Source organism: Ceratotherium simum, chromosome 3, assembly GCF_057802395.1.
Source record: "Ceratotherium simum simum isolate JZ-2026a chromosome 3, ASM5780239v1, whole genome shotgun sequence".
In the NCBI taxonomy this organism is placed as follows: Eukaryota; Metazoa; Chordata; class Mammalia; order Perissodactyla; family Rhinocerotidae; genus Ceratotherium; species Ceratotherium simum.
The window spans coordinates 92,525,944-92,549,194 of record NC_141902.1 but is presented as its reverse complement, the minus strand read 5'-3'; the positions used below and the strand labels follow the sequence as shown (position 1 = coordinate 92,549,194).

The 23,251-nt window shown below is 39.5% G+C and overlaps 1 protein-coding gene across 2 annotated transcripts in view; it reads right to left on the bottom strand.

The window, feature by feature from the left end:
- Window positions 1–23,251, bottom strand: part of FANCI (FA complementation group I) — a 92,606-nt gene that overhangs the window by 5,630 nt on the left and 63,725 nt on the right. For both annotated transcript variants that reach the window (XM_004431940.3, XM_087428923.1), the window contains exons 19-34: window positions 20,802–20,870; window positions 17,665–17,766; window positions 16,482–16,655; window positions 16,284–16,405; window positions 15,602–15,766; window positions 14,323–14,502; window positions 10,079–10,245; window positions 9,663–9,739; window positions 8,568–8,684; window positions 5,422–5,473; window positions 4,459–4,586; window positions 4,292–4,360; window positions 4,016–4,109; window positions 3,515–3,702; window positions 2,383–2,436; window positions 2,241–2,300 (exon numbers count right to left, since the gene is read on the bottom strand). In XM_004431940.3, coding sequence (XP_004431997.2) covers window positions 2,241–2,300; window positions 2,383–2,436; window positions 3,515–3,702; window positions 4,016–4,109; window positions 4,292–4,360; window positions 4,459–4,586; window positions 5,422–5,473; window positions 8,568–8,684; window positions 9,663–9,739; window positions 10,079–10,245; window positions 14,323–14,502; window positions 15,602–15,766; window positions 16,284–16,405; window positions 16,482–16,655; window positions 17,665–17,766; window positions 20,802–20,870 — 1,818 coding nt within the window. The remainder of the gene's footprint in view (window positions 1–2,240; window positions 2,301–2,382; window positions 2,437–3,514; window positions 3,703–4,015; window positions 4,110–4,291; window positions 4,361–4,458; window positions 4,587–5,421; window positions 5,474–8,567; window positions 8,685–9,662; window positions 9,740–10,078; window positions 10,246–14,322; window positions 14,503–15,601; window positions 15,767–16,283; window positions 16,406–16,481; window positions 16,656–17,664; window positions 17,767–20,801; window positions 20,871–23,251) is intronic.

Sequence of the window (23,251 nt, the reverse complement as noted above, 5' to 3'; positions counted from 1 at the left end):
GCTGTTATAAAATGAACAGGGTCTTACAGCAGTGTTTCCCAAGCTGTACTTTAGGGAACGCTTATTCTGCCAAATTAGTAATATTTGTTATTAAAAAAACAAAAGTTCTGGGCCGGCCCCATGGCTTAACGGTTAAGTGCGCGTGCTCCGCTACTGGCGGCCCGGGTTCGGATCCTGGCACGCACCGACGCACCACTTCTCCCGCCATGCTGAGGCCGCATCCCACATACAGCAACTAGAAGGATGTGCAACTATGACATACAACTATCTACTGGGGCTTTGGGGGGAGAAAAAGGAGGAGGATTGGCAATAGATGTTAGCTCAGAGCCGGTCTTCCTCGGCAAAAAGAGGAGGATTAGCATGGATGTTAGCTCAGGGCTGATCTTTCTCACAAAAAAAAGAAAAAAAAAGTTCTTGAATAGGTTTGAAAACTACTACTGAACACATTTAATTATTGTTGGACCTCTCAGCAACTTTAATATGCTAATGAGTACTATGAATCTCTAAGATGAAAAATATGTACAAGTATTTCTCACAGAATCCTTTGCAGCCAACGCAGCATACTTTGAAATATGGCCTTATAGGCATCATTAAAACTTGGAGATGGGGAGCTCAAAACCTGAATTTAGGAATGGAGGAATATATCCTATACACAGACAGATTTGTTTGAAAGAATGTGAAAATTTATAAGCATGAGGGTTGAGAAAGCATGCCTGCAAGTATTTGGGTGAGATAAAAGGACAGGACCAGAAGTAACAGCTTGATGAGAGCAGGCAATAGGCTGGCAAGACAGAAAACAGATGATACGTTCCTGACCCAGATCACAAAACAGGTACAAAGGCAAGGTGACAGAGAACCTCAACTATCAGCACACTACTGAGAAGTCCTTTGGCTAAACCCAGATGACAGGCTACTCAGTCACTGATTCTCAAGGGGAGGGAAGGAGGCGCCCTTAATACACATAATGAGGCACGCTACCGACAGGAAGATGTTCTGTTCATATACAATGCAGAGGCAGAAAACAAGTGGGGCATCACTATCAAAGTGGTCATAATTCATTGCTTTAACAACTGGCTCTAGACTCTTGGCTGGGACTGACCCATTAGTGGACATTCTCTTTGACTCTTCGAAGATGGGTAATAGCCCTGCAATCCTCTAACTGCAGTGACTAAGTGGCCTTGGAGACACTAGGTCTCCCAACACTTCATGTGTTTAGGCCAGTGGTTCCCAACTAGGGGCGATTTTGCCTCTTAAAGACATTTGGCAATTTCTAGAGACATTTTTGGTTGTCACAACTAGGGGACTGCTACTGGCACCTGGTAGAGGCCGGGGATGCTGCTCTAAATATCCTAAAATGCACAGAACAGGCCCCACAACAAAGAATTACCTGGCCCAAAATGTCAATAATGCCGAGATTAAAAAATGCTGGTTTATGGGGCCGGCCCCGTGGCTTAGCGGTTAAGTGCGCGCGCTCCGATGCTGGTGGCCTGGGTTCGGATCCCGGGCGCGCAGCGACGCACCGCTTCTCCAGCCATGCTGAGGCCGAGTCCCACATACAGCAACTAGAAGGATGTGCAACTATGACATACAACTATCTACTGGGGCTTTGGGGGGATAAATAAATAAATAAAGTTTAAAAAAAAAAATGCTGGTTTAAGCCAACAGTAAAGGGGACTCAAGTATTGCAAGAATCTGATGGTATCTGAGACCAGATGACACTTAAAATTTCTCCAAATCCTGCAAGAGCCCATTACTTTATTAATTTAGAGGGAGAAGAAAAGGGGTCTGGGCAAATGACAGAAAATTCCCTCCCCTTCCCTGAAAATGCTGCTGTCTCACAACACTTTGCCATCTGATCTCAGCCCTACTTCATATGCCTGCTGCTGCCTTACTCACATTCCCAAAGGATGCCCAATGGCATGGATTTGGAATTACCCAGAAATAAACCAAGTCACTGGGCCCAAGCATGCTTATTCCTTCCTTGCTCCAAATGCAAGCATATCAAATGCTTTCTCTCTCCAAATTGAACTACATTTTTTTTTTTTTTGGTATTACTAAAGATTTCCTTGCTGCCAAGACTTCAAGCTTTGGCTTGGTCTCAATTGGGCACCTTTTACTTATGGTAAGTAGGGAAGAAACTCTATATACACTCAGTACAGGTGACCAAGCAGTCCGCTGGGAACATAAGAAGTCTTTTCTTACTGGAAGATTTATTTTGGTACTGACTCTGAATCACTTACCTGTACGTAAGAAATGAAAGAATAGCACAAGGGGGTCAGATGAGAACCCGACAGCTTCACCTGCAGCAAAGGAGAAGGAAACCAATGTAACTAAAGGAATAAAATGCTTCCCCCATTCCTAGAAAAGGCATTCTCAACTCACCAGCTTTTCCATATTTTTGGGAATTCCTCCGGAGCTCTGACACACCTGGAGATACTAAAAGATTCCTATATTTAGCATACCACCCTATATAAATGTCCCATGAAACTACAGGAGACTCAGTGAGCTGAGTGTAACTCATCACTCTGGAGAGGGAAAAGAAAATAAGCTGCTATATTTATGGAGAATCCTAGACACGAGGCTTCCTTTTTCACTTCCTGAAAGCTCCAAAGCTTCCCAGACAACAGGCAATGAACGGTTTGTTTCTGACTTGTTCAACTCATCGCTTTAAAAATCCTTCAGGATGATAGTCCCTGCATCTAGAAAACCAACGACTTTGCTGTTTTTCCTTTAGAAAATGACAATAAAGAGAAAAGACTCTCAGTATTTCCATTACAGAAGCTTAGTAGCCACACCATGTAGCCAGAGCTGCACCTTATCAGAGATGGCTGCCCTGTTGTTTGGGTACACTGTAGGGTGGACTGTCATCTTCCTTGGGTTGACTATGCCTTTCTAAGTATTTAATATGGATCATTGCTAGAATCAGAACTTAAATACCTAGTTCCTATCACCTTCTGAATGTCTGCTGCGGACCAAAATATTTCAAGTGCAAGAAAAGAGTTTCTTGTTAACAGATACTAATAAGCATTAACTTAAACTCAGGGCAGAGTATGCTCTGTATTTTTAAAACATAAAGTTCCTCCCCACCCTAGTACCTGACCTGTAAGGCATTTAACACCTACTTGTTAAAGGGATGAAAGAAGGAATAAACACATTTTTAGTGTTAGACTGGTGTGAAATAGTCTAATTTTTGTGCAATAGAGAATCAGATTCTATAGCTATAGTCTAGATTAAGTCTTAGAAGGCATTTGAAGAGGCACTCAATCAGGTGCTACATACTCATATGCCATGGGAATAAGGGCCTCTAAAAGCAGATTTAGAATTATGCCATGAACTGTTTTTCTCCTGGCCTGTGGAGATGCCTGCCACCTACTGACCAAATCGGAATCAAACCCTGACTTGCAAAGAAATAGGCAAGTGCTCTGTACAGGGGCATTCCGTAGCAGTGGGCTGCTGCCTTGGCTAAGTCTCCTGGCTGGCTGGGGCAGACTGGTGGTGGTGCTCAGATACTCACATATCTGACAAGTGCTGTAAGAATGGTGTACATTTTGCAAAGGTCCTTTAACAAGGCGTCCACACAGCTGCCCGATGGCAGGGCTGTCTGCACCAGCTCGTGGAAAAATGTAAGCAGAGTTCCCAGTTGCATGATGATGGCTTTCTCAACGGGATGATTTGGCAGGGCTGCCTGAGAAGAGGCCTGTTCTGAAGGGAAATGAAATTGGTACATTCAAACCCAATTGGCCTTATTTTCTAGTTAAAGTGAAGGAGATTTAGAAATCAACTAAACACCATTTACTAGGAAGTCTGTAGGGAAAATGAGCATGTAATTCATCACGCAGTGAATTAATAATCATGCTGTCATAAGCCACACAACCGTCTACTTCTTTCACCACGTGAGAAATGGAGCTCAAATTAACAAACCGAGCTCAGGCCTCCACTTTTATGCAGTAATCATATTTGGATTTTGGGTGACTTTGCTCACAATTCTTGGAACCCCACCCTGAGCTCATCTTACCTGATATGATTTCTTGGCTCACTTGTCCCTTAAGCCTGGTGATTAGCCAGTCCACTTCTTCTAGGACCTTCTCAGCCTGACTCAGAACAAGTAACTGTGAAAGGAAAGAATGCCTGGCATGGCTCACGGCACACAATTGCTGGCATAATATAACCATGGCCACCTGCCAGTGGCTTATAGGCCTCAGGACACAAGCCACTATAATTTACTCTTCACATGGAACAAAATGGAAGGAATGACAAGGCTATTTCCCATAGCTTGGGGATCAACACTTACACAGACTGTAGGGGCAGCTGTTCTTAAATTCACCATTGCAAAGTGGTTTGTTTTCTCCACCTCTACATCCTGGGGAGGGAAAGAGAGGTGAGATATAATGGCAGGAAGGCTGTTCCCCTGACCTCTATCCCCACTCAGAATGTTGTATTGAAGGCTCACTATGGTACCTGGTCTATGTCTCCAAGCTGTCCGTGGATATCCTGGGACAAGTCACGCAGCAGGGTGACAGGACTCTTATACAAAACATGGAGGCTGAAGAGCAAATTCATCAAGCCCTTGCAAAACGAGGCATCCTCTAGGAGTAGAAAGGGAAGAAAATTAAAAGGTAAGTTATAATCCAGTTAGTCCTTCGGGGGAGGGACTAACTAGTCAGAATATGTAGTTTATCATGTCTCAGGTACAATATCCCAGTGCTGCACACATTCCAACCAAGGCAGCTCTCCCACAAGGGTGCACAAAGAAGGGACACGCTTCCCATTATTAGTCACTATCACTATATGCAACCAGCACACAATCAAGAAACAGAACATTACTAGCACCCCAGAAACCCCTCTCGCCCCACCAAGGAAACTGCCATCCTGACTTCTAACCTCATATCTAGTTTTCTCTGACTTTGAACTTTACCTAATATTCCAATTACAGTAAGTACTTTTTGTGTCTGGCCTCTTTTGTTCAACACTATGTTTGTGAGATTGCCCCACTTTGTGTGTCGGTATAGTCTGTTCATTCTCGTTGCTGTACAGTATTCCACTGTGTGTACACATCACAATTCCTTTATCCACTCCACTGCTGATGAACATCTGGGTTTGGTTTTCCTATTAAACTAGTGCTGCTGTAAGAATTCTTCCACCTGTTTCTGCTGGGAGTGGAACTGCTGGGTCATAAGGATATGTTTAATTTTAGTAGTTAGATATTGCCAGACAGTTTTCCAGAGTGGTTATACCAACTTACACCTCCACCCACCAGCAGTGAATGAGGGGTCCAACTGCTCTATGTTCTTACCAACACCTGGTATCGGTATTGTGTAGTTTTTCCTTTTGGCAACTCTGGTCAATGTGTAATTTTCTAAATGCTGTTTGGTGATGATGATTTTATATAAAGCCTAAAAGAAAACATGGCAGGAAACTTACCCCAGCTGTATTCCTTGCAAATCTTAGATGTCCACGATAACATCTGCACAAACTAGAGATCATTCAGATATTAAAGAAATATGCCAAAAGATAGAGACCTAGACCTTTCCAAATCTAAGCAAATCACCTGCCAAAACATGTACCTGGATCTAAAGTGGTAATCTCCTAAGAACAGCATAAAAATAAGTCCAAAATTATGAAAAGAATTATTGATACTTTTCTCATAATATAGCACATGACTTAATTTTCAAAGTCTATGTCCTCATTAAGGGACAAAGGTCCTGGAGGCTGGGTCTGGGCTCTTATTCCCTGAGTTTTCTCTACCCCTACTACCATGGTCTAGGGCTAAAGCTCCTTTTTCTCCTTTCCATGCCCCACACTCTCCACATCTGAGACATCTTTAAGCCTATTAGGCTAATAGAGAGGTGTAGGAGAGTAAAATCCTGGCCATAAAGATAGTAGAACTAGCTTTTAGGAGCCAAGAGGCCAGAGGAGGTTAGCAGGGAGAGGAAAAAAAAAAAAGAAAAAGAAAAGAGGCAAAAAAACCAGACAGTTTTCTTAGGCAGGTGAAGAGGCCAAGGTCTTGGGACAGCAGGGTCCTGCGTTGCCAGATACACACTCAGCTTTCTGCTTTGGCAGTTCTTTGGGACAGGCTTTCAGCCACAAAGGCACTGAAATGCAGTGACACAAGTGCAAAATGCCCGGTAAGAATTCAGTTTTTGATCTGCTAGGGAAAAAGATAAATTCAGAGGCTAACTGAAAGCTCTCTGTGAACTGACATAAAAAAATCTCCAGAATACAGTGTTAAATGTAATAAATAAATAAAGCAGGATGCTGAACAAGCTTTTGTGTGAAGAGGGATAGGTTCAGGAATAAAAGTCTATATTCATATTTGCTTATACAGGAATAAGGAAACTCTTGAATACATAAGAAACTAAAAAAAGATATTCACTTATTTGGGGAAGAAGAACTGAACAGATGGAAGACATGGATAGGAGGAAGACTACTGTAAATCTTTTTATAATTTCTGGTTTTCAAATCATAGGACTTTATTACCCATTTGAAATTAAATTTAAAAAAATTTTAAACAGACTACTTGAAGTTATGGTGGGGTGGGTGTGTGGTAAAAATTAAATTAAAAATAGTCTGTATATAACAAACGAAACCAGAATCAAGATGAACAGACAACACACCAGCTGGGAGAGAATATTTGCAAAACATACATCTGACAAGGGGTTGATCTCCATAATATATAAAGAACTCACACAACTGAACAACAAAAAAACAAGCAACCCGATCAAAAAATGGGCAGAGGAAATGAACAGACACTTCTCCAAAGAGGATATACAGATGGCCAATAGGCACATGAAAAGACGCTCAACATCACTAATCATCAGGGAAATGCAAATCAAAACAACCCTGAGATACCACCTCACACCTGTTAGAATGGCTATAATCACCAAGACAAAAAACAACAAATGTTGGAGAGGATGTGGAGAAACAGGAACCCTCATACACAGCTGGTGGGAATGCAAATTGGTGCAGCCTCTATGGAAAACGGTATGGAGAGTCCTCAAAGAATTAAAAATAGAGATGCCCTATGACCCAGCCATCCCACTACTGGGAATCTATCCAACGCACCTGAAATCAACAATCCAAAAAGGCTTATGCACCCCTATGTTCATTGCAGCAATCTTCACCATAGCCAAGAAGTGGAAGCAACCTCAGTGTCCCTCGACTGATAACTGGATTAAGAAAATGTGGTATATATATACAATGGAATACTACTCAGCCATAAAAAAGACAAAATCGTCCCATTTGCAACAACATGGATGGGCCTGGAGGGTATTATGTTAAGTGAAGTAAGCCAGAAGGAGAAAGACAAACACTGTATGATCTCACTCATATGTGGAATATAAACCAACACATGGACAGAGAAAACTGTATTGTGGTTACCAGGGGCAATGGGGGTCGGGGGTGGGCACAAGGGGTGAAGGGAGTCACATATATGGTGATGGACAAACAAAAATGTACAACCCAAAATTTCACAATGTTAAAAACTATTAAAACATCAATAAAAAAAAAAAAAAAGTCTGTATATATTAGCCTTTCCAAATCCATTTATTTTTCCTCAAATGTCCCCCTGCCCCAATTCTCTGTCCCTGTGTTTCTTTCCTAGTCCTCTGCTCTTTGCAGCAAAAGTAGCAGTATGAAAGAAGGAAACTGAAAGTAAAGTGGGGATGCGGTGTTTGGATTTAGGATGAAGTGAGTAGCAAAAGGGACTTTCTTTGGGCTACCTGGAACTAGGACAACAGGAAAATCAGGTCTGTTTTTTAGCCTCCAACACCATAATACCCCCAGGCTGTGTCTCCCAAAGACTAGCTCCTCCTGAAGCAAGGGCTCACAGAAGGAGCCTTGCACCCCCGGGCTCCAACTTGTCTTCCTCACAGGTCAGGAGTAGATGTGGTAGAATCACACAGCCCTAGGCAATCAAGGATGCTCTTCATCATCCCATAGGGAAATTACTCCTGAATGGAACAGACCCACAAAACGGGGCCCTTCTCTTATTCTATGCATGTGAACGCTCATGCAGGTACACAATTCTATGTATATGTGTGCACACCTACACACACATACAGACAACCTATCCAGACAGAGTTGTTTCTGCTTTGGGACTGTAGTCATGCTTTCTAACTTAATCACCTTTTGTTGAATTTCCCCCAAACTCAGTACCAGCCAACTTTGCTGAGAAAGCCAACTGCTCAATGTCAGCTACCTTCTTGATAATTAACATACTTTCATCTTAGAAAACACCAAGAGTGAGGAAAAACACAGGTTAAGAAGGTTGAAGGCACCAAAGATAAACAAGTTTTTTTCTATGGTGCTTACTGTTTACCATTGACCATGGCCAAACAAACAAAAGCAGTTCTGTTCTTGTCCCGTCTGGCTACATATAATTATGTCATGGTAGAAACTTTATGTAGAAAAGAGTACATCTTACTGATCTTACATTAACTCAGGAGCATAATTAAATATGTTATTTAAAATAAGCTAGACTTCAAGAGAACATTTAGATATACACTTCAAGATGCAACACTCTGCCTGCTGAGGGATGCTAGTTGAGACTGAATGAGTGGCACTCATACCTGAGGGGAGGAGGGCTCCAGCAGCTTGGACAAGCTGGAGAGAACAGTGACTAGTAGGAGGGCTTCTTTGCTATTGAAGTCTTCCTCTTGGCTGCTAAGTAAATTCAACAAGGCCCTCTGAGAAAGGGAAGTACACACAGAAACATTAGCAGACATGTTACTGTCAGGGAGAAGAGACATCTAGTCAGAGACTCCTACTGAGTCTCTCAGTAGGCTGAGACAAAAAATAGTCAAAGCTACCAAAAATCCAAGAGGATAAAATCTGAAAATAAACCTGGATTGAACAGGTAGTTTCTTATCCTGTTTTTGATCATAAATCTGACTGTTCTCTTGAAAACTATGGACTCCTTCTCCTCCACCCCCTGCCAAACGTACATTAGGAATGAACTGTGCACCCAGTTTGGGGTGGTTTACAACTCCCTGAAGCCCACCCACTGACCCCAGGTTTAGACCATGCCCCAGCCGCAGCATGCCCTACACACCTTCCCTGTTTTCCTTTCTCTATTCCTCTGTCACCACCTGAAATACACTTATGTTGTCTGTCCGTCTCTTCCCCACTACAACGTAAGCTACTTGGGGGTAGGGATTTTGTCTCTTTTGTCCCCTGCTGTATCCTCAGCACCTGGAACAGTCCCTAGCACACAGTAGGAACTTTAAAATTTTTTATTAAATAAAAAAGTCTTCTGTGATAGAAGATCCTGATATCGTGACAACTACTGGTTAGAAACGAATAGGCTTCACTGTCCAGTCTTTATGCAATCTGACACAGCTGAAGTATATACCATGAACACAAAAACAAAGACACAACCTCCATACCTTAACGGACTTCTGGCTATCTCTTTATGTCAACTCAAACTGATTCTTAAAGGCAATGAGTGTCACAGGTTGGGGTGGCCTAATACACATCCTCCCTAGAATCTTTTAAAATGCATTATCTTCCATTCTAAGAGCTATGTCCTGTTGCTTGCATAATGACCCAGAAAAAAACTCCTGTCCTACTTGCTCACTGTCTGCCCATTCTTACCAGCTGCCCCTGCTAACAGCCCCTTTGCAAGGACTCGCAGGCAAGTACAGCAGCTTCCCAAGGCTTCTCACCTGGAACTGCCGGATCTGGAATGCTGCTCTTTCATTGACACTGACTTCCACCTCTTCTTCCTCCTTATCTGTGACATCTAGGAAAAGAAAAGAACTCTATCTTCTTTGAAAACAACTTAGGCTTTTTTGGCCTTTTAATAGCTAAAATTTTAGAAAGCCCAAAAAGTCTGGAGGCAGATTTAAATACATTCCTAATATTCTGCAATTTCTTAATACTACATTCCCTTTTCCAGTCACTATGTGTGGTTAAGTGTAATCTAATAAGCGCCACTTCTGAATCCACTAGATGTCACTCCTTAGCAACATCAGGACTGTTCTCCAGTGTCCTCTGGTAGGTTAGCAAATAGAATCAAGAGGCTTGATGTTAAGAAAGAGAAACTCAGATCAAGCCAATTTATCAAAATTGAAATGCCCACCCAGAGCCCTGAGAAACTGATGAATCTTGGGCTGACAGAACTGCTGCACAGCACTGAAGACCTTCTGCAAACCCTCCAAGCACAGCAGTGAGATGCTCTTTCCTTTCTCTTTCTTTCCCAACTCTTCCACTGAAGTAGGAATGGAAGTATATCTCCAAAGCAAGACCCTGAAGAAGGGAAAAGTAATTTTATTTTTAAAGTCAGGTTCACTGAAGTACAATTTACATACAGTAAAATTCACACCCTGTGAATGTACAGTTCTATGAATTTTGGCAAACTTGCACAGTGTGTAATCAGCCCCACAATCAAGATATTTCCAACACCTCAAAAGTTCCCTGGTGCTCCTCTGTAGTCAATTCTCTCCCCATCATTTTCCAAGCAATCACTGATCTGATTCCTGTCTCTATGGTCTTACTATTTACAAAATATCATATAAAAATGGTATCATTCAGTAGGTAGCCTTTTGAGTCTGGTCAGCTTGGCAAGCATATGCTCTGGAGATTCACCTATGCTGCTACATGTATCAGTAGTTTGTCCCATTGTACTGCTGAATAGTACTCCCCAGTATGGATGTACCACAGTTTATCCATTCACCAATTTATGCATCTACTTGTTGATGGACTTTTGGGTTGTTTCCAGATTTTGCTATTACCAATCAAGCTGCTACACACAAACCATTAAATGGACATCTGCTTTCATTTCTTTTGGGTAAATATATAAGAGTGGAATGAGTAGATCTTATGGTAGGTGTGTGCTTAACTTTTTAAGAAACTGCCAAACTGTTTTCCAAACTGGCTGTACCATTTACATTCCCGACAACAGTGTAGAAGAGTTCAACTTCATCCATATCCACGACAACACTTTGGTATGGTCAATCTTTTTACTTGCAGGCATTCTAATAGGTGTTCAGTGATCTCTCATTATAATTTTAATTTGCATTTACCTAATGACTAATTATGTTGACCATTCTTTTGTGTCCTTATTTGCCATCTATATATTTTCTTTGGTAAAGTATCTGTTCAAATATTTCACTCATTTATTTTTAAATTCGGTTGTTTTCTTATTAACAAGTTGAAGAGTTCTTTATACACTATGGTTACCAGTCCTTCATCGGACATGCATTTTGCAAATATTTTCTCCTACTGTGTGGCTTTTTTTTTTCATTTCTTTTAAGAGTCTTTTTCAAAAAGCAGAGTTAAAAAAATTTTAAGTACACATTGTGCTTCTGGTGTTATATCTAATAAACCTTTACCTAAAACAAGGTCATAAAGATTTTTCTGTTTTCTTCTAGATGTGTTACAACTTTTGGTTTTACACTTATGGTCTCTGATCTATTTCAAGTTAATTTTTTGTATGTGACATGAGGAATGGATAAAGGTCCTTTTTTTTGCATATCAACATGCAATTGTTTCAAAACCATTTGTTGAAGACTCTTCTTTCTCCATTGCATTACCTTGGCGCCTTTGTCAAAAATCAAATGCCCATATTCGTGTGACCAATTTCTGAACTATATAACCTGTTCCATTGATTCTGCCCATACCACACTATTTTAAATTCAGTAACTTTATAATAATACTTGAAATCAAATAGTGTGAGTCCTCTAATTTTGTTCTTTTATTTCAAACTTCTTTTAGTTATTCTACATCCTTTACTGTTCCATATAAATTTTAGAATCATCTTCTCAAAACCTATAATAAACCTTGACAGGATTTTGATTGGGATTGTGTTGAATCTATGGATCAATTTAGGAAGAATTCACACCTTGATAATATTGAATCTTCCAATCCACTGTATATCTTCCATTTACTTGGGACTCCCTTGATTCCTCTCATTAATGATTTTTAGTTTTCATCACAAATCTTGTACGTTTGTTAGATTTATCACTAAGCAGTTCACATTTTGTGATGCTATTGTAAATGGTACTGTTTTTTAAATTTCAATTTCCAACTGTTCACTGCTAGTACATAAATGAAAATACTAAGCCTGTATCCTGCAACCTTGCTAAACTTACTTACTTAGATCTAGTAGCTTTTCTTTTTATTCTTTGGAATTTTTTATGAAGACAATTATAATGTCTATAAAGACAGCATTATTTCTTCCTTCCCAATTTGAATGCCTTTTCTTTCTTTTTCCTGCCTTATTGCACTGCCTACTGCACTGTACTGGACCTCTAGTACAATGTTGAATAGTAGTGGTGAGAGCAAAGTGAGGAAAGCATTCAGTCTTTCTTCATTAAGCATGATGTTAACTACAGGTTTTTTGTAGATTTCCTTTACCAGATTGAGAAAGTTCTCTTTTATTCCTGGTTTGCTGAGAGATCTTACCATGATTTATGTTGAATTTTGATTTCCTGCATCTAGTGAGATGATCATATGGTTTTTCCTTTAGTCTGTTGATATGGTGAATTACATTGATTGATTTACAAATTTTGAGCCAACCTTGCATCTCTGAGAAAAATCCCACTTAATTATGATATATTATCCTTCTTATAAATTGTTGGGCTGAATTTGCTAATATTTTTTACATCTATATTCATAAGGGAAATTGGTCTGTTTTCTTAAAATGTCTTTGGCTGGGTTTGGTTATCTGGCTAATTTATGTTCACCTCAAAAAACAAGGTGGGACATGTTCTCTCCTTTTCTGTTTTCCGGAAGAGTTTACATAAATTGGTAATACTTCTTCCTTAAATGTTTGGTAGAACTCACCAGTGAAGACATCTAGGTCTGGAGTTTTCATCGAGGGAAAACTTTGTACCATAAATTCAATTTCTTTATTCGAGATAGGATCATTCAGGTTAGCTATTTCTTCTTGAGTGGGCTTTCAAGAAATTTGTCCATTTCATCTAAGTTATCAAGTTTGTTGGCATAAAGTTAATATTCTCTTATTATCAATTTTTAATGTCTGTAGAATCAGAAGTGATGTCCCCTCTTCCTCATACCTGATATTTGTCATTTCCTTCTTCTCTCTTTGCCTGACCAGCCTGGCTAAGGTTTATTAAATTTATTGATCTCAAACAACTAGCTTTCTGGTTTCATTCACTTGCTCTCTTGTTTCTCTTTATTTTCAATGGTTCTACTTTGGTCTTTATTATTTCCTTCTTTATGCTTACTTTCATTGTAATCTGCTCTTCTTTTTCTATTTTCTTAATGTGGAAGCGTAGATTAGAGATTTGACCTTTTTTTCCTAATATAATCACCGATTGTTCTACATTTCTACCTAGACGCTGCTTTAGCTGGACCACGCAAATTTTAATATGTTGTGTGTTCATTTTCATTCTGTTCAAGACACTTTCTAATTTCTGACTTTCTCTTTGACTATGGGTTATTTAAAAACGCATTTAATTTCCAAATATATGGGGATTATCTATATATTTTTGTTATTACTTTCTCGTTTAGTTCTGTTGTGGTCAGAGAATATACTGATTTCTACTGTTAAAATTTGCTGAATTTGTTTTATGACCCCAAATATGGTACATCTTGATGAATGTACCATGTGCATATGAAAAGAATATGTTTTTTTTCCCTTTGGTGAGGAAGATTAGCCCTGAGCTAACATCTATTGCCAATCCTCCTCTTTTTGCCAAGGAAGATTGGCCCCAGGCTAACATGCCCATGTTCCTCTACTTTATATGTGGGATGCCTGCCACAGCATGGCTTGATAAGCTATGCGTAGGTCCACACCCGGGATCTGAACCCGTGAACCCCAGGCCGCTGAAGCACAGTGCACAAACTTAAACACTACGCCACTGGGCCAGCCCCAAGAATGTGTATTTTGAAACTGTTGTTGAATGTTCTATAAGTGTCAACAGTTAAGTCAAGCTGGATGATAGTGTTGTTCAAGTCTTCTACGTCCTTCCTGATTTTCTATCTACTAATTTATTGATTACTGAGAAAAGTAGATTATTATTTGTGTATTTCTCCTTCAGTTCTATCAGTTTTTGCTTCAAGTATTTTGAAGTTCTGTTGTTAGGTACATACACATTTAAAATTATGCCTACTTGATGAATTATTTAGTCATTATGTAACATCCCTCTTTATTCCTGGTAATAGATTAACATTTTATATGTGATTAACAATCCACACCAAAGCAGGACTGGAAAAAAGACCCAATATTAGTGACTGCACTTTCACTCTTAGGGCATATAAAGTTACATATGCCCTAAACCACCTTCACCCCCCTGCAATTTCCTCTCTTGGAGACTCCACAGCAAGTGGAACAGGTTTCTGAGTGTGAGAGTGGCTTACCGAGTTATGTCACAGAGGTTCTGAAAGATCTTCTCTGGGTTCTGGCCATCAGGGCCACTCACATGCCCTGTTTCCTTCAGCTGCTGTACCTTCTGCAAAGCCACACTCACCGCATAGCGCATAAACTCATTGCTGGACCTTAAGACAGACAGGCTCTCTTCGTGACTTTGCGTACTGTCCCTAGAGAGGAAAAAACATAGATCCCTTACTGCTACTGGGATCTGGAGTTAGGCTTTCTAGGGACTGCTCAGAACAGCAGCACCAGCAAGCTCTGAACAACAGACTCGAGCCAGACCATACCAGAGTCACTGCCATGGCTGCCCTTCTACAATTATCATTCTCAGTGTTACCTCATTTCCCCCCCTCCTCTAATTCTTTTACTTTGATAAAATTTAAATGTCACTCTTAGTTTTCTTTAGTTTTTTTTTGTTGTTCCTTTGGTTTTTCCATTCAGGTTTTTCTTTCTTCCCTTTTTATCTGTTACAGGCATACCTCATTTTACTGCGCTTCACTTGACTGCACTTCACAGATATTGTGTTTTTTCACAAGACCCACCACCAGCAAAAAGATTATGACTTGCTGAAGACTCAGATGATGGTTAGCATTTTTCAGCAGTAAAGTATTTTTTAATTAAGGTATGTACATTTTTCTTTTAGACATAATACTATTGCACACTTAATAGACTACAGTATAGTGTAAACATAACTTTTATATGCATTGGGAAACCAAAAAACTCGTGTGACTCACTTTATTGCAATATTTGCTTTACTGCAGTGGTCTGGGGCTGAACCTGGAATATCTCTAAGGTATGCCTATATTGTGTTCAAGCTGCTTAGGTAGATTTTCGTACACCACCTAGTGGGAATTCATCCCTATCTTTTCATTCATTAGTCCACTGTTTCTGATCTTTTTGTGAGCAAGATCGGCCCTGGGCAAACATCCAATGCCAATCCTCCTCTTTTTGCTGAGGAAGATTGGCCCTGGGCTAACATTCGTGTCCATCTTCCTCTACTTTATATGGGACCCCGCCACAGCATGGCTTGACAAGCAGTGCGTCGGTCCACGCCCAGGATCTGAAGCTGCGAACCCCAGCCCGCCGAAGCAGAGTGCACAAACTTAATTGCTACGCCACCAGGCCGGCCCCCTCCTGGCTTGTTTTTTTTACTGTATACACAGTAAGAATTGTGAATCCAAACTAGGTAATACTAGTGAACCTGGGTAGGTGTTATTATCTTCATTCTGCTGCTTGCTGTCTTGGAGCACTCTATTAGAACCTTACCTGAAAAGAGCAGTGAGAAGATGAGACACAAATTTCATGGACAAAAAACTATCATTTGTTTTGTTGGCTGTTTTAGTTCTGCCTTTACCAGCTTTTTCATTAAGGACGTCAGAGAGTTTCTTGTAACTCATAAATAAGCTCAGAACCTCCTCAAACTTATTCTTACTGTGTAAAAGGAAAAAGAGACCACCAAGGACAAGCATCAGAATATTGTGGTTTACTCTAGCATACAGTAATAAGATCACAATGCTTCTTTAAATGTCATATTTTAGACACCACATTACAAATGAATGGATCTTCATTAACACAGCACTCCCAAGTCACACCAATCTATCTGGGTTATTTTTTTTCCTTTCTTATTTATACCAGTCAATGCAGAGCACGAAAGTTCAATACTACCACCAATCAAAATTTCTCTATTAAAATCGGAAGTTCTTGAGTCCAGGGCCTGAGGAATTTTGAATAAATTAAAGCCTGCTAGAGGGACAACATTCACTGGCCTGTCTGGCATATGCTTTGGTGTTCTTTGGTAGAAAGAACATAGTTCGGTCTTAGGCCATCTAAGAGATAGTGTCATGGTCTGTGGTCTGTTCAGTCCCTAGCATATTGTTAGAGTTTAAAAAAATATACATATCAAATGGACTATTCATCAAACTGCAAGTAGAGTTATAGCATACCTTACCTGAAATTACTTATGGAGAAATTATATTCTATTAGGACCTCACAGACTCCCATTACTAGAAAAGCACAGATATTATTTTTAATGCCAACACCAGTGCTCTGAGAAAAATCTGCTGATTTATCCTAAAAGACACAAGATAAAAATTAATAAGCCACTAAAAACCTCCATTATTCTACACAGCTAAGACTTAAGAATTACCAGTTCAAAGTCCTCTAGTTCACTCTTAATCATTCTATTAGTAATAGACTCCAACATATCATCTAAGTCTTGGTAGAATCCTTCTTCTTCCTCCTCCTCTTCTTCCTGCTGTAGGGGCATCACTCTACTCTTATACCAGGCCAAACAGTGCTGAATACAGCACAGCAAATAATCCTGTAGAAGAAAATAATAAATATTTTTTAGTGTTAAAGGATAACCTATGAAGCTGCTGATAATCAACAAATAATCCTTATCTATAAGGCTAAAGTAAGTTATTCATTAGCATCACAAATTAAGTCAATCTGAATTAACAAAACTGGAAAAAAAATAATTGAACTAACAGAGGCATTGTTTTCTGGCCTTTCCCAAAGGAACTGGCTTCATAAGTAGCTGACACCTCAGAATGCAACATGAGATCTGCTATCTCTGATCTGGTACAAACACCACGGAGCCAGGCTGTGAAATTAAATGCTCTCTAGCTCCTTCGAGTCCCAGAGGCTATTCTAAAGATAGGGGTTTATGTTGAGGGAACCTTTGGGAGACCAACATAGCATCTCCGAACCAGGCTGAGGACATCTCATGGCACAGAAGGCCCAGGTATGAAGGCAGACTAAGACAAGTGAAGTACTACTCCCTTCCCCTGCCATGAGTTCTAAGTCACCTGGGGTGGGAGAGTTTCAGTTTTTATCTTCTCTTCCCTGTCTTTCTGAGGCTAGACAACAAGAACAGAAAACCTACCTGTCACAGTTCCTCTGAAGGTTCAACAGAGTGCCAATTCTAGCTCAGCCTAAATCATATACTCCCTCCAGACTAACGAAGCAGGTCCCCTGGGTTCATCTGCTTCTAGGTGACCTCCCTCCCGCCATTCTAAAGTATATTTATTTAGTATATATAATCAAAGAGGCAAAAATGGGAGATAAAACGCTCCTTGGGAGAAGTGGTGGATGCCTTGATTTAGTAAAGTGCTGACACGGAGATATCTTACCAATAGACTCAAAATGATAATGAGTTATAAAAGATAAGCAGGGAAGATTTAAAAGTAAAAATTCGTTTGGGAGTAAAAGGAACAAAGCTTCCCAGGGAAAGCTAAAGGTGTATCTTTCTGAAGATCAACCCTACCAAGAGGGTTGATATTTTTACTTAACAGTGAAAATAACAGTTATAGGAGGAATAAAAGTCTCACCAGTGGTTCTTGTAGAGCGATCTGATCTCCTTGGGTCAGAATACAAGCTTCTAATTTCAGAGGAGGCAGCACATCAGATTTTGGCTCATAGAACTGTTTTAACTGTGTATGGTAAGGAAAAGAGACATCATGGCTCATGAATGCTTTTCACTTTTTTAATTCATCAGGCTAATGGCACCTTTAATGTCCAATGTCTTCTAAAACATATTCCCCAACTGCCCAAAGAACGATGCAGCAAAATCTGTGTTGCTTTGGCTTGCCCACATCCTTTGCCCTTAATTTAGGCATCGTACTGATTGAGATCTCCTTTCCTATTCCAATTCCATTATCTCTCCTACAAAACATCATACTGTCTCATACCAATTGCCCAACTTGCAGAGCCCATCAGCATTTTCAGCATAACTTGATGGTTAAGAATACAGGCTCTACGGGCCGGCCCCGTGGTGTAGCAGTTAAGCGCGTGTGCTCCGCTGCTGGCAACCCGGGTTTGGATCCCGGGCACACACCGAGGCACCGCGTGCCAGGCCATGCTGGGGCAGCGTCCCATATAAAGTAGAGGAAGATGGGCACGGATGTTAGCCTAGTGCCAGTCTTCCTCAGCAAAAAGAGGAGGATTGGCATGGATGTTAGCTCAGAGCTAATCTTCCTCACTAAAAAAAAAAAAAAAAAAGAATATAGGCTCTAGAGTCAGACTGGCTGAGTCCCAAATCCCAGTACCATCACTTATTAATTATTTTGATAAAGATATCCATGCCTTGGTTCCTCATCTGTGAAATGAGGATATTATTAATATAAACATACAAAGCTGCATAAGCATTAAACATGCCAATACATGTAAAGGGCTTCAAACACTATTTGACACAAAAACAGAGCTCAAAAAAAGGTAAGTTGTAATTTTTCTCTTTCTTACTTTTGGAGTTTGCAGAATTTAACTGGTCGACATACTAACCTGAGTTGCTCTATGCCTTTAGTCATAATTTTCAATTCTTGTTAAATGTGCAAATGTAGATGGGCTGATCATTACAGTTTGAAAGATACAATATAGCTAGCAGGATATAAATTTTATATAGGATCAGTCCCAAGGCCTATTGAAAAGCTTTTAACAAACAGTATCGTACCTTCCAACAATCTCTACACGTCTGAGACCTTAATTTCAAATGGAGCTTCTTCAGCAGAATGATCACAAAGCAATGGCATAAAAACGGGAAAGAGAAAGAAAAAGAGAACTTCCATTTATAGCAAAAGGGTGGACTAGGGGTCTGGAGAAACCCTCCTGGTAAAGAACAACAAAAAATATTGCATTAAGGGGCCAGCGTGGTGGCGTAGTGGTTAAGTTCATGTGCTCTGCTTCGGCGGCCCAGGATTCACGGGTTTGGATCCCCCGTGCGGACCTACACACTGCTCATCAAACCACGCTGTGGCAGCGTCCCACATATAAAATAGAGGATGATTGGCACAGATGTTAGCTCAGGGCAAATCTTCCTCCCAGAAAAAAAATCACATTAAAAATTTTACATAGATATATTTTTTTATTAAATAGATAACCTAGATGATAGAAAAATAAGAGAATTCCTTAGAGGTCTGAATATGTTACAAAATGTTATAAAGCAAGAATCTTAGCAAATAAATGAGCAAATGAGCTCTGGAACTAGTGTCTACTCTGGCAGCATATGCCAAGCCCTGAGGCCTAGAGCTACAGTTATAGAAGGAATCATGGAATTGAAGACTAACTCATGGGGTGGAGGCTGTATCAGAGACCCTCACATAAAGCTGGAATTCTCAGAAGGAGAAACTATATCCACTACATGGAGGAAGATGGCAAGGATATGTACCTAACTGACCCGTGACTTTAGGTGGAGGGGGGAAAAAAGTCTCCTCTGGGAATTTCTAGCCACAACTAGTCTCCAAATGTAGTTGGGGCTAGAATTCACACTACCTGTGTGTCAAAAGCTAAAAATTTCATTTGAAGTTTAGATTAATGAAAGATAGTATATAACTTCCAAACAAATAAGGGAAAAAGAGAATAGGGAAATAACTAGACAATTTCAAATTTTACACAAACCAGAAAAAGAGGGAAGATTCCCTCATCATTTTACTAAGCCCCAACTAAACCAAGGAAGTTCAGTAGGAGAAATGAAAATTATAAGCCATTCCCTCTTGTAAACATATACGTAAAAATCCTAAATGAAAATGGAATCCAGGAATGTATAAAAAAGGTAATACATCATAATCAATTTGGATTTATCCCAGGAATGCAATGTTGGTCTAAAAGTGCAAGTGAAAGAAGTCAATCACAAAAGACCACATACTGTTTGACTCTATTTATATGAATGTCCAGAATAGGCAATTTTCCGAAATAGAAAGTAGATTAGTGGTTGCTTAGGGCTGGGAGAGTGGGCGAAGGATGGGAAAATCAGAAGGTGGTGGCTAAAGGGGTGGGCTTGTGTTCTGAGGTGATGAAATGTTCTAAAATTGATTGTGGTGATGGCTGCACAACTCTATGAATATACTAAAAACCAATGAGTTGTATACTTTAATGGGTGAATTGTATGGTATGCGAATTATATCTCAATAAAACTGTTATAAAAAAAAAGATTCAAATAAATGCTTAATGAATAGATGTTGGGAGTAAAAGGGCTTATTTACACCAGATATTCTCCAGCCAAATTCTTCTCATCATGATGGTCCTTTGAAACATTTCATAATTTAAAAACTTTTTTAAACGGAAAAATACAGAAAACAACCTAATAGACACTCATGTATATGTCACTCAGATTTGACTGATGTCAATATTTTGCTGTATTTGCTCCAGATCACTTTTCTTTCCTTTAGAAATAAAACATAACAGATACAGCTGCTGATAGCCCTTGTACCAATGGTTCTTCAAAATGTCCTTCTGACTTAAGATGTAGACTGTGAACTGAGAGGGCTAACTGTTACATGATGACAATATGGCAGGTAGATAAGTGGTGATTAAAATAAAGCAACCCCAATACCACATCATATACCCTAGGCATGTTCAAAATGTACCAGTGTACTAGTTGGGAATTATTTTATATTTTGAAAAGTATGAAAAACGTCAATTGCCTCTCAATGCCTCATTATCTGTTCTCTATATTCATAAAAATATATTTTACCTGTGAAAGCAGAATCTGCATGATTGAATTAGCCAGCTGAGAGTTCCTTCGAAGGACATCATAGAACCCCTAGAGGAATCAAATAGAGAACAAATAACCTCTTTAACAGAGATACTAGTGATCTGGACAATCCTAACTTTAAAATAACATTATATTTCTTTACCCTATTCTCAGTTCTTTGAAAAAGATGGAGACTGTATTTGCTAGAGGGAGAAACAATTCAGAAAGTTTAGGTTATTTGCCTCAGCTAAAAAGAGATCTCTGATCACTAAGAACTGAATTATAAACCGACCATAATCCTCACAATTTTTAAACAACAGGTCACTTTTGGTTTTGTAGTACTTTACACCTTCACAGTCAGGGATGTCCTAGGCCCTCATTCTTTCCTCTCATCCTACATGAGTGGCCTTCCTTTTTAGGACATTCTTTCCAGTTAGTCTCCAGTGCTTCAAAAGTGCCTCCTGGCCCCAAATTCCCTGATGGGAAGGACTGTGACATTTCTTCCCATCCAGAATTTCCCCATTTTAGTTAAAAACTGCTCAGATTAAAATCCTGGGGAGAACTTTCCTTTTGGAACCTGGAAAAGAGATTGCACAGTTCATCTGTGAGAAAAAGCAAATGAGAATTGACCAAAAAAATTTTTTTTAAAGAAAAGAAACAAAAGGAAGATTAGCCCTCACAAGTATTAAAATATTTTATAAATGTATAATGATAAAAGACACTTGTGGTCTTGGCACAAAAATCTACAGATGAAATAAAGGTATAGCATACAAACAGAAATAGACTTAGTACACATAAAGCAGGAAATAATGTCTAAACTATTGTCTAACGTGGGGAAAAAATTAGCTCCTTATATATTATATCAAAACAAATTCCAGATGAATTAAGTAGCTAAACATAAAAAACGAAAGCATAAAAAAATAGAAGAAAATGTTAGCAAATATTCATTGGAAGGATATGGACTCTCTACACACATAAATATTAGCAGAGGCCTCAAAGGAAAAGAGCAATAGATTTAACAATCAAAAATTAGTATTTCCGTGGGCCGGCCCCGTGGCTTAGCGGTTAAGTGTGCGCGCTCTGCTGCTGGTGGCCCGGGTTCGGATCCTGGGCGCGCACGGACGCACCGCTTCTCCGGCCATGCTGAGGCCGCGTCCCACATGCAGCAACTAGAAGGATGTGCAGCTATGACATACAACTATGTATTGGGGCTTTGGGGGGAAATAAAATAAAAATTAAAAAAAAAAAAAAATTAAAAAAAAAAATTAGTATTTCCATAGCTCTAAAAAGATGATGATGATGATAATAATAATAATAATAATAAAAAGTAAATGGCAATCTGGCACATACTTGCAACCAGTATGATAAAAGGTGTTTATATCAATAATACATAAAGAGTTTTTACAAACCAGTGATGTACTAAGTAAATCTTTGATGAATAAATGAACAACAAAATCCCAATAGATTTAGGTCTATGATCCCTTCCAAGTTAATTTTTAAAATTTGGAGCTAGATAAGGGTTGAGATTCTTTATTTTGCATACGGATGACAGTGCAGAAAAGAGTTAACATAGTAGGTCTGAGACTGCTATCCTTAGTAAGGCCTACTCGCAGGGTTTGCCCTTGGCTGGTGACTGGGAATTTGGCGGGTGAACAGGTCCTACACCGATATAAAACTTGCCCTAAATGTTAAGAGAGGTTTATTGTGCCTAAATTGTTTGTACAAACAATATGGTTTATGCTGAATACCTGATTTCCTTCTGGGAGTTAGGAATTCTGCTATGTGCTAGTAAGGGTGCCTGTGTAACTAGCCCCCAATAAAAACCTTGGATGCCAAGTCTCTAGTAAGCTTCCCTAGTAGACAACACTTTGCATGTGCTGTCACAACTCATTTGCTGGAAGAATTAAGTGCATCCTGTGCAACCCCACTTGGAGAGGACTCTTAGAAGATTGAACCTGCTTTCCTCTGGATTTCACTCTATGTGCCTCTTGCCTCTGCTGTTTGTTGCTTTGTATCCTTTTAGTATAATAAATCTTAGTCATGAGAACAAATATATGCTGAGTTTTATGAGTACTTCTAGAGAAATCACTACACATGGCGGTGGTTTTGGGGACCCCCCCCAACACAATGAGCAATTCTTCTCGTCGAAAAGACCATCTTTTCTCCATTGAATTACCTTGGGATCTTTGTCAAAACTCTACTGACCAATTTATACTTTTTCAATTGTTTTGTTCATTCTAGGTGCTTTACATTCCATATAAATTTTAGAATTAAGTTTTTAATTTCTACAAAAATACCATGGGATTTCAGTTGGGAATGTACTGAATCTATAAATCTTTTTGAGACTTAGAATATCAACAATATTGAGCATTCCCATCTGTGAACATCATATATCTCTCCAATTATTTAGCTTTTCTTTAATTTCTCTCAGCAATATTTTGAGGTAGGTC